The 11,723-nt window shown below is 46.3% G+C and overlaps 1 protein-coding gene across 1 annotated transcript; it reads right to left on the bottom strand.

Moving 5' to 3' along the window:
- Window positions 1-245: 245 nt before the first annotated feature.
- Window positions 246-5,041, bottom strand: LOC128398356 (zinc finger protein OZF-like). Its single transcript, XM_053359362.1, has 3 exons — window positions 5,030-5,041; window positions 3,643-3,769; window positions 246-1,744 (listed from the first exon to the last, which is right to left on the bottom strand). Exons 1-3 carry the CDS (start codon window positions 5,039-5,041, stop codon window positions 246-248), a joined length of 1,638 nt encoding a protein of 545 aa, XP_053215337.1.
- Window positions 5,042-11,723: the final 6,682 nt, after the last annotated feature.

The raw sequence follows: 11,723 nt of genomic DNA on the forward strand, positions 1-11,723 counted from the left end.
GACAGCAAGTGATGTTATTTCATTCCATGGTCAAGCTTTTGCCTTGTAATCTCTCATGATTTAGAGCACATTTTATGGACCTTATCCTTAACTCTCAATAAATTGGATAGAAAGGTTCTATTCTCAAGTGAATCTCCTTTCTGAGTGTCTCCGTAAACCTGCTGATTAGAGTGTCCATTTCAGAATGTACACCTTTCTGACAGATAAATGACAAACTAGAACTACTTTTTATGTGTACTACTAATTTATTTTGTTCTAAACTTTTCAATTTTGTAATTGGTGTTTTTATCCTGATACTGATCATTAATCGTTATAAAATTACTATTAGTATTACTACTACTACTACTGGTGTGCACTCTTTGATGAGAAGTCAGACTTGCCTTCTGGGTGAAGCTCCTTCCACATTCCAAGCACTGATATGGTTTCTCCCCTGTATGAATTCTTCGATGGGGAGTGAGACTTTCCTTCCAAGCGAAGCTCTTTCCACATTCCAAACACTGATATGGTTTGTCCTTGCTGTGAGTTCTTTGATGGGAACTGAGATGAGAGTACCGACTGAAGCTCTTTCCACATTCCAAGCACTGATATGGTTTCTCCCCTGTATGAATTCTTTGATGTGCTATGAGACTTTCCTTCTGGGTGAAGCTCTTTCCACATTCCAAGCAGTAATATGGTTTTCCCCCTGTATGAATTATTTTATGGGATGTGAGACTTTCCTTCCAGGCAAAGCTCTTTCCACATTCCATACACTGATATGGTTTCTCCACACTGTGAGTTGTTTTATGGAAACTGAGATGGGATTTCCGAATGAAGCTCTTTCCACATTCCAAACACTGATATGGTTTCTCCCCTGTATGAATTTTTTGATGGAATGTGAGAGTTAATTTCTGGGTAAAGCTCTTTCCACATTCCAAACACTGAAATGGTTTCTCCCCTGTATGAACTCTTTGATGTGTCTTAAGCATAGCACTCTGACTGAAGCTCTTTCCACATTCCAAACACTGATATGGTTTCTCCCCTGTATGAATTCTTTGATGCGACTTAAAAATGGATCTCTGGCTGAAGCTCTTCCCACATTCCAAACACTGAAATGGTTTCTCCCCTGTATGAATTCTTTGATGGGTTGTGAGATGGGCACTCTGACTGAAGCTCTTTCCACACTCTAGGCACTGATATGGTTTTTCCCCTGTATGAATTCTTTGATGAGTTGTGAGCTTGGCACTATGAAGGAACCTCTTTCCACATTCAAAGCACTGATATGGTTTCTCCCCTGTATGATATCTTTGATGGGCTGTGAGACTTTCCTTCTGGGTGAAGCTCTTCCCACATTCCAAACACTGATATGGTTTCTCTCCTGTATGAATTCTTTGATGGGAAGTGAGACTTTCATTCAAGGCGAAGTTCTTACCACATTCCATGCACTGATATGGTTTTTCTCCGCTGTGAGTTCTTACGTGGGAACTGAGATGGGAATTCCGACTGAAGCTCTTTCCACATTCCAAGCACTGAAATGATTTCTTCCCTTTATGAATTCTTTGATGGGTCATGAGACTTTTTTTCTTGGTAAAGCTTTTCCCACATTCCAAGCACTGATGGGATTTCTTCCCAAGGTGATTTATTTGGAGGGAAGTGGAATGGGAGCTTTGACTAAAGTTCCCTCTACACTCTGTATATTTACATCGCTTCTCCATTGTGTAGACATTGTCCTGGTCTCCCTCGTTTTTAATTTCCAATTCATTACCACCTGCAACAAAAAGAGAAACGATCACAGCCTCAGGAAGAAATGCAACCCTCGATTATTGAACAACACTAATTAACAATACAGAGGAAGAACAGAAGGGAATTAAATGTAAGGTCTTACAACCGGCTTCACTGCTTTTGTCGACAGGCGTTAATAGGAAACTGAGTGTCAGGAACGGATCAGCAATAAATCACATGGAATAAATGAAGTTAACTCTTTATGAGAACAAACAGGCTGCTCAGTAGTGTCAGGCCCAGTGAGCACAAGAACAATTCCCGTAGACTTTGCCACTATGAGGATGTTGTGGCGACTTCAAGTCCCTGCCTTCCCACAACTGACTAAGCCTCCTCTTCTCATGGGTCCCTTCCCTTCTGTCAGCACAACTGTCTCTGCTCCTTCTTCTTCATACCTCTTCTAGTTCAGAGAGACGAAGGGGGAAGGGAGCTTATCACAGCAGGAGGGCGAGACACCCTGGCTTCAGCACCAGCCTGACTCGTCTGTGCCTCTTGGCCTCGCTCCTCTCCTGCTTCTGGACTCCTCTCTGCTACAGACTCCCCCTGCTGACTAAAACCTTTACTTCCTCAGCTTCCAATACCTCCTCCTCCCAATCTCATAGAATCATAGAATCATAGAGTTGGAAGAGACCACAAGGGCCATCGAGTCCAACCCCCTGCCAAGCAGGAAACACCATCAGAGCACTCCTGACATATGGTTGTCAAGCCTCTGCTTAAAGACCTCCAAAGAAGGAGACTCCACCACACTCCTTGGCAGCAAATTCCACTGTCAAACAGCTCTTACTGTCAGGAAGTTCTTCCTTATGTTTAGGTGGAATCTTCTTTCTTGTAGTTTGGATCCATTGCGCCGTGTCCGCTTCTCTGGAGCAGCAGAAAACAACCTTTCTCCCTCCTCTATGTGACATCGTTTTATATATTTGAACATGGCTATCATATCACCCCATAACCTCCTCTTCTCCAGGCTAAACATGCCCAGCTCCCTTAGCCGTTCCTCATAAGGCATCGTTTCCAGGCCCTTGACCATTTTGGTTGCCCTCCTCTGGACACGTTCCAGTTTGCCAGTGTCCTTCTTGAACTGTGGCGCCCAGAACTGGACACAGTACTCCAGGTGAGGTCTGACCAGAGCAGAATACAGTGGCACTATTACTTCCCTTGATCTAGATGCTATACTCCTATTGATGCAGCCCAGAATTGCATTGGCTTTTTTAGCTGCTGCGTCACACTGTTGGCTCATGTCAAGTTTGTGGTCAACCAAGACTCCTAGATCCTTTTCACATGTAGTGCTCTCAAGCCAGGTGTCACCCATCTTGTATTTGTGCCTCTCATTTTTTTGCCCAAGTGCAATACTTTACATTTCTCCCTGTTAAAATTCATCTTGTTTGTTTCTCTTCCTCCTCTCCCTCTGACAACTCATGCTTGTCCCACCACCACTCCCCGGGCTCTGAGCCTTATTCCCTTGGGAGTTTCCCACCTGGTTCCTCCCACCATTCCTCTACATCCAGCCAGCCCATGACAGTGGGATTTGAAAAGCCCGGTTCCATTCCGTAAAAGATTTTGTTCTGCTGAATCATGGAATTCACACCCTACCAATGTCAGTCATCTCTTTTGTCTATGAAAACCTGACAGAAGCTTCTTCAAATTCCATAACATCCCTGAAGGCCCAGGTAGTTCAGACCAGCCCAACCATGACTTTAAAAGGGAAAACTGGAGGAAGAATATTCAGAGACAGAAGAGCAGATAGCCCTCCATTCAGGGTTCACTGTGAGGGTGTCAGAATCGCAGGTGCTGTAGGTGGTGCTGTTGAGCTCCATCAAAATATTGGAGGTCCATCATATATAGATACGTATTGAATTTCAAAACACATCATGATTCAACAGGGAGCCTTACTGAGAGAGTTCATGATCCCACAGTTCTCCTCCATGACTTCCTTATGCAGAGCTTTCTGGTTGGGATCCAGCAAAGCCCACTCCTCATCTGTGAAACGAACAGCTACATCTTCAAAGCACACTGGACCCTAAAAGAAGAGAGAAGTCTTCCTCTTAGACGGCCAACACATTATCTACAACAGAGTGCTCTGCTGCTTTCTGCCTGTTCATTGCTGTTCTGTTTTAATGGGATTGTTTTGATGTACATTTTAATTATGGATGCACATTTTAAGGTCTTAACGGAATTGGTTTGTTGTGTATTTTAATGATGGGTATTCATCTTTGTGTAAATGGGTGCAGGGAGGGGAAGGAGAGGGAAAGCCCTATAGTGCAAGCAATGGGACTTGTGAGGTGAATTGTGGCCACTCCTTTTATGGTTTATCAACTGTTTAGAAGCGTATCTTAGCATAAAATGTTGAATTGGTAAATAAAACTGCAACAACTGATAAATAATACTAGCATCATTCAGAAAGCTAGTGAACGTGACGTGATTGTTAATCATTCTACGACATAAACCTTCTGGAATGGCATTTTAAGCCTTTTTTAAGGGCAGTTATGACAGAAGTCAAGAGCAGGAGCTTCTTTGCCTGCAATGCTCCTTCTCCCTACCTGATCTGGTTCCAGAGCTGATGTTTCTCCTCTGCCTCCAGGCAAAGATGGAAGAAGAGGTCTTGGCAGCATCATTCTGTCACCTGTGAGAGACAAAAGGAAGTGGCAGGCCATTATCACATGCGTTTCTTAGAGGTGAAGCAGTGCACCTCTAACTACAGATGGGCCTCTGATAAAGTCTCACCTACTGAGTGAATTTTGACATTTGTATTTTAGCTACATAAAAATGCATGTCCACAACTTAAGGCTCTTGGCCTTAAGCATCTGCCCCAAAAAGATGAAAAGAACCCACAGGTTAGTTTCCAAATCCACAGAATGTGACCAAATGGAGAAAAAACTCCTTCCTCCTTACCCATTGGTCTCTCTCTCCAGAGCAACAGAATCCCCTTTGCCTCAGTGGAATCCAGGTCCATTTCTGGAAACAGATTCTTTTCCTAAAAAAGCAACAAGGATTCAGAACAGTGAATGTGGAGAAATATTAGAAAAGGTATGGGAGGGGCAAACACTTCAGGGTATCAGAGATCATTCCTAGGATGCATCCCCCCCCCCAAAAAAAAGGTTGAGCCATTATGAAAGAATTTTGGGATACTCCCCTCCTGTTCAGAGCCCCTTGGGAGTATCCAGAGGAAAGTCTCTCTCACCTGCTGCTCTGCCGGCTTCCTCTCCTCTGTCTGACTCAGGAGGAATCCTTCGGCCAGGGCCACCGCCTGGGAACTGGTCTCCGCTCCACATTCCCTCACCCAGATCTCCATCTCTGGTGGAAGAACAGCCAGGAACTGCTCCAAGATCACCAGGTCCAGCATCTCAGCTTTCGTGTGCCTTTCTGGCTTCAGCCACTGACGGAAAAGGAGGTAGAGGCGACTGCAAACCTCTCGAGGTCCTTTGGCCTCCTGGTAGCAGAACTGCCTGAACTGCTGGCTCTGCACATCTGAGCGGAGAATGTCCTCCTCACCCAGGATCTTCTGCATGGAGCTTTCCCAGAATCCCTCACTGCTCCCAGTTTTGATGACATGGCCTCTTCCTGCTTCTGGGCTAGCTGAGTCTTGCTCATCCATCTGGGCTCTCAGGAAGCCTCCAAGATATTAGAAGGAAGCCCTTGTTCGTCTGTCCTAAGCAGAGGCGTCTGCAAATCCTACAAAGTAAATACATTGTTCTGTTATGAAATAGATACATGGCCACAGGAATGACAAAGTTCCCTGAGCAAGCATGGATGAGTCTTGCTAAGAACCAGGGCTGGGCTGGACTACAGCCAAGACTCTGAACTGCCGTCAAAAAGGGAGAAGGAGAAATCAGCATCTAGTCCTCCTAGAAGAAAAGTTACTATACAAAATGTGCAGGAAACCTTGGAAATTTCTGTTGTATGAAGCCCTCTTTAGCCACAGCAGGTTCTGCACCCTTCCTGCCCTTTGACTTCCTCCCCAAAGAACTCTCTTCCTTGTCTCCTGAGAAGAGACAGAAGCCAGCCAATCTGCCAACTTTGGGGTCCTCTAGGGTTGCTCTCCCCCCCCCCAATTCAGGGTCTATTTCTTTCCTGCTTCTGCCTCAGTTTCTAGCATTTGGATTCTCCAATGTTCTCAAGACACACTGCTGGGGTGGAGTCCCTTTTTCTTAGGTTTGAGGGCCAAAGAACAGTGCTAAAAAGCAAGTATAGAAGGGCTCACATTCCTGCTGTGTCTGTAAGCACCCCTCTTCAGCTGCTTCCCCTTTTTCTGGTTTTGTTATTCCTCAGACACTGACCTCTAATAATGAACCATATGTTGTAGATATTCCCATAAACATATTGTGCATACAATTTTTTGTATCCTTTATTATTCCTAGTTTTCTGCTTTTGCTTAAACCCACATGTTCCCATGAGGTATTTTCCCTCAGAGCCAGAGCAGAGTGGGGGGGGAGGAGCCTCCGAGGTTCCAGCAGAGGGCAGGAGCCTCGCTCTTTCTGATTGGCTCCCAGCCCTTTTGGAGGGAAAATCTAAGGAGCCCTTTCTGAGGGAGAGTTTGACAGGGACAGATTTGAGAGGGGAGATGGGGATGGGGAGAGGGTTTGTCTGAGGGAGAACTGGCTCTGATCTGGGGAGAATCACTCTAGCCAGAAGAAGGAGTCTCACAGCTTAAATAGGAAGACGACCCAGTGGAGGGTCTGGGGAGAATATGGAGGCAGGAATTAATCTGGAGGGCTGAGTCTGAGGCAGGAGAGGGAGAAGCTGTGGGAAGACGGACTAAACCAGGGTCTCCTTCCAGTCAGGAGGGGAGAGATCTGCTAGGAAAAGGAGATCCCCAAATGAATAACAAGGCCTGAGAGGATCCCCTGGGTCTGTGGGAAATACCTCAGGGTGGCTGAGAGAGAGGTGGATGGACGAAAAGTCCTCTCGCTCAGGAACCAAAGGCTGAGAAGGAAGCTGTGCTGTATTGCTTCGTATTAGCACACCTCATTGACAAATACATCAATAAAACACGTGGGATTCTATACGCAGCATTTATTGACCTGAAGGCGGCCTTTGACTCGATCTCACGAGTCAAACTTTGGGCTAAACTCAATGCTACCAACATTGACAAAAGATTACTATTCTTGATAAAAAGCCTATATAAAGACTCCCAAGTTATATGTAAGAACCTCAGTAAATGGGCAACTAATTGGTCCTCTACCAGCCACCAAAGGAGTCAAGTAGGGCTGTATTTTAGCCCCGGCCCTATTCAACTTATATATAAATGACATGGTCAAATACCTAACATCCCCGGAGTTTCATGCCCCCAAATTGGCCGAAAAATCAATTTCAGCGCTCCTCTATGCGGACGACGCGGTTCTCTTATCACAAACTAAAGTAGGCCTCAAAAGGCTACTAAGAGAATTCTCAGCCTACTGCAGGAGAGATCAACTGGTGGTTAATCACCAAAAAACCAAAGTCATGGTCTTCTCTAGGAGACACAGATATCACAGATGGGAGATGGACAATCAGCCAATAGAACAGGTCAAAATTTTCAAATACCTTGGAGTAGTCTTCCAGTCAACAGGGGCCTGGGAGGCCCATCATAAATATGCTAGGGAAAAAGCATCTCAAAGCGCCAAAATACTGTCTCGCTTTTACTTTACGAAGGGGGGCAGACATATCCCAGCAGCTCTGGAGGTCTTTCAAGCAAAACCCTTGGCGCAATTACTCTACGGGGCCCAAATCTGGACGGGAAATCATTGCCGCACACTTGAAACGGTCCAGTCTAAATTTTTAAGACAGATTCTAGCCGTTCCACCATGCGCACCAAATGCGGCCCTACGGCTGGAGACTGGCCTCTCCATCGAAACCCAGACCTGGCTAAGAACATTCAACTATTGGCTTCGCTTAAACTTAAACCCATCTGGACTACTACCTCTAGTAGCACGAGATGCTCATAGAAGTCGGTGGTCCAAAGTAGTGCATCAAAAACTACTTACATGTGGCCTCCAAGCACAGCATCTCCTGAAAATGGGTCTACCCAAGGCAAAAACCGTTATTAACCAGCGCATGAAGGATATTGAGCAACAGAATAATCTGGCCTATATTAAGAAATTTAGTGCTTGGTACGCTTATCTGCCCCCCTCCCACTTTGATTTTCAGGCACCTTATTTGTCTACCTTAACCATTCCAAAACTTAGATGGGCCTTTACACTGGCCAGACTAAATATGTTACCATCAGCTGTTCTTGAAGGTAGATATCAAAAAATTTCATTCGAGAACCGGCTCTGCCCCTGTGGAGCTGGCTACGTGGAGACTGTGTCACACGTTCTCTTGTCCTGCTCCCTGTATAAAGATCTCAGGGACGAGACCATCACGCCGCTCCTATCTGCCATCCCGGGCCACTCTTGTGAAGCCAAGTTGTTCTCACTCCTAGCCGACCAGAGCAGCTCGACAACAGAGAAGGTTGCCAGGTTTGTCGAGAGAGCAATGAGACTGAGAGCTGCTGTCTGAATGACATCAGTGTCGTCGCCTAGGGTCTTATTATTATTATCATTACCACTGCCAAGTTTTAAGTACTGAGATTATTTTATGATAACTATTTCCGTAATGTATTTTTGTTTCTGTCTGTCCCTCGAAGCAATGGCCTGTTGGCTATGCAAATAAAGTCTATTCTATTCTATCTATTAAAAGTTTTTAAGTGTAACCCTGGCCAGAACTAAGTAAATGAACTGAAACCGAGTTAATTCTTTTACCTCCTATGGTAGAAACCTCAACTTCCAACTGAAGTGCAACAAGTGAGCTTTTAGCAACTGAAGTTTAAGAAAAGCTGTGCATGTACTACAGTGACATCCTTATATTTAGTTTAAGTAGGAAGTTAAGGAGAACACACCTCCTGACCCAAATTAGTTTCAAAAACTTTTTTTTTTGTAAATAAAACTGTTCTTGTTCGTTCAGCTCCTTCCTAAGACTCTAAATCACCAAGCTTTCCCTCACACAAGATAATCACAAGGTAAAAAGGTAAAGGGCCGCTGACAGTTAAGTCCAGTCGTGAACGACTCTGGGGTTGCGGTGCTCATCTCACTTTACAGGCTGAGGGAGCTGGCGTACAGCATTCGGGTCATGTGGCCAGCATGACTAAGCCGCTTCTGGTGAACCAGAGCAGCGCACAGAAACACCGTTTACCTTCCCGCCGGAGCAGTACCTATTTATCTACTTGTACTTGACGTGCTTTCGAACTGCTAGGTGGGCAGGAGCAGGGACTGAGCAATGGGAGCTCACCCCATCGCAGGGATTCGAACCGTCGACCTTCTGATCGGCAAGCCTTGGGCTCTGTGGTTTAGACCACAGCGCCACCCGCGTCCCCACTCACAAGTTACAAGGTACACTAACAAGGTACACTAACAAGGTCTCTAGTTAGACATGTCTAGTCTGACAGAAGCATGCACTCCTGACTTCTCATTCACCTTTCTGTCTCACAGATGGCGGAGGGATTCTGGCAAGACCGCCTCATCTATCTTTTCTTGGTGGCGGAGGAGAAGTCGCGGCTGTGGAACCAGATGAGTTGGGGAGAAGGAGCACTGGGGGGGGGGGAGAGAGGCTGGGGGTGTAATTGGCGTACCATGAGGTGGGTCTGCAATATTTAATGGGGGGCAGTTAGCGGGGTGAATATGCTACACATGGAAAAAAGACAAAGCCTAACAGAATCGTATAAATGCAGAAGCAGCACGAAAAGTAATCAAAATAACATCCAGGATAACACATAAAGCCTCAAGCATGAGATAAAATAGCCTCAAGTTACACCCAGAGCCTCAAGAAACAGCCATGGTGTGGCTGGAATCTGCAGAGTTTGTGGCACCACAAAGCGGTGAGCAGCGTTTGCCTAAAGGAAGAACAGGGTTGCAGCCCTCCTGCAAAACCACCCGCCCCCCGGCTTGGCAGAGAGCAAGGAGGGGGTGCAGGACCCTGGGGGGCACGCATGATCTGAACACGGCCCCCCTGCACCCTCGCCTGCAGCCCTGGGACCCCCTTCTCCCCCAAAGGGAGGAAAGAGAGAGGAGACTCACCCGATTGCAGCAGGAGCCACCCAGGCAGCGAAGCTTGCAAAGGAGACACGCAAAACATCCACGCCCCGCTTGCAGGAAGTGACTTGGGAGAGAGGGAGGGAGGGAGGGGCTTTGGATCGGGAGGACCTGGTCCCCTCCCCCCACCTATCTTTCTGTCCTCTCTAGGAATCCGGTTCGGTTCCGAGTCACCCTGGCAAAGCCAAGCGCCCCAAGCTCGCCCTTCCCTCTGCAAAGCAGGCGCCCAGGAGGAGCCCCGTGCGTTGCGCACATCCAGGGATGCTGTATCCTGGCTGGGCGCTGAGCTGCTCCCTCCCTTGGCAAAAAAACCGAGGAAAAGCTGGCAGGGGAGGAGACACAACCCGCGCCCTCCCCCCTTGGCTAGACATTGCGATCTACTCCCCCTTCCTTTCAAACCCATGCTTTAAATTCGTTTCTAAGTATTTCCTTTTTGTTCGTGTGTGTGTGTGTGTATAATTATCAGATTAATTTTTTAAATTTGTTTTTATTTTCATTCCCCCCATCATACAAAAACCCAGCATTTAGCAGGGTAATTAATGACTCATGATTCTTAAGAGACTTTTCAATGCTCTGCTTCAAATTTAAGTCTTAAAACATGATAGGCAAGAACGCTAAATGACGAAACAACACACATTTTTACCAGGTATCTCACAGGTAAGCCGCAGAAAACAAGGAGGTTGGTCAAGTTTAATGACAAGGTTCAACGATTTGCTGTTTGTAATGCAATGAGTATTTGTCTATGGATGTCTCTGTTTACTGAATCTAACATAAAGAACAGTAGAGGGGGGGTGGGTAAATTATCAGGGTCTGGGGCACCTGCACAGGAGCACCTGGGAAAGATTAGTAGGTGCCATGGCACCCGCATGTGCCCAGTTGGTGACCCCCCTACAGCACTCGGTTGAACACAGGCCAATTTCTCACGCAATGAATGTAAAAAGTTCCTCTCCAGCAGGAGTCCTTTGGTCAAAAGTCTTTGCTCAGGCTACAGCTCAGGCGTAAATTTTGCGCTCACACTGAAGAGTTATCGGAGTTGAAATAATGCCCCTGCGTGAGAGATACCCTACCCCTGTTCATGAAGTATCAATTGTTGTTTGGAGGGCTGCTAAATAATTTCCATTCTAGTTTTCTTGTGCCAAGGAGTTTCCTCAAGCTAAGCACAGGTATCAGTTCTGTAGGTAGAGTGACCCAGATTCCCCAGGATAGGTAGAAATGCCAGTGCAAAGACTCTAATGGGACAAGGCTTTTTAGCTTATATATTCTTCCCCTTTTCCAGGAATCCTCAGAGGCAGAATATTCCATTAATGGCAGCCCAGAAACAAATTCATTCCCTGACCCATCCCATGAGAAGCCAGAGTCTTGGGAGCCTATATCTCCTTCCTTGAAGCCCAGGAAGACACCACTGCCACCTCAATCCACTGGTCTACAGGCTCTTCAGTGGACTGAGAGACTCTGGGGAGAAATCCTGAGCCTGAAACTCCAGATCCTAGGTCACCAAACATTTTTGGGCCACTGCCCCCCAGTCCTCCTCAGTGCCCCCTACCATATAGAAGCATTATTCAGAAGAGCTGTTTGCGCAACACACTAAGGAAGATAATAACACCATAAATTCTAAACGGTAACAGTTGCATATTTACTCAAAATCAAATGCACATAGTTTAATTAGTACAACACAAAACCAATGAACTTGATCATGCAATGGAAGTTCTTCAAAGTCTGAGAGTTGTGTACACTGCCACACCTTTGCTTCTTAGCGCCCCCCAGGAAAAAACCCCTTCATGGGGCAGTATCACCCACTTTAGGGACCAAGAGGAAGCCAGTGGTTGCAGAGGAGGAACCGGTCCTTTAACTGCGCAGGTGTGGCATTCAGGGGGTGGGGCCTCAAGCCAGCCAATAGCAAGCCAGATTCTTGGGTAACTCCAGACCACT

The sequence above is a fragment of the Podarcis raffonei genome, chromosome 12 (genome assembly GCF_027172205.1).
Source record: "Podarcis raffonei isolate rPodRaf1 chromosome 12, rPodRaf1.pri, whole genome shotgun sequence".
NCBI classification, from domain to species: domain Eukaryota; kingdom Metazoa; phylum Chordata; class Lepidosauria; order Squamata; family Lacertidae; genus Podarcis; species Podarcis raffonei.

Excerpts from the sequence above, each read along its gene's own strand:
- LOC128398356 (XM_053359362.1), bottom strand. Across the intron at positions 1,745-3,642 it reads TGGGATCATGAACTCTCTCA|GTGGTAATGAATTGGAAATT; the intron begins GTAAGGCTCCCT and ends TTTTTGTTGCAG.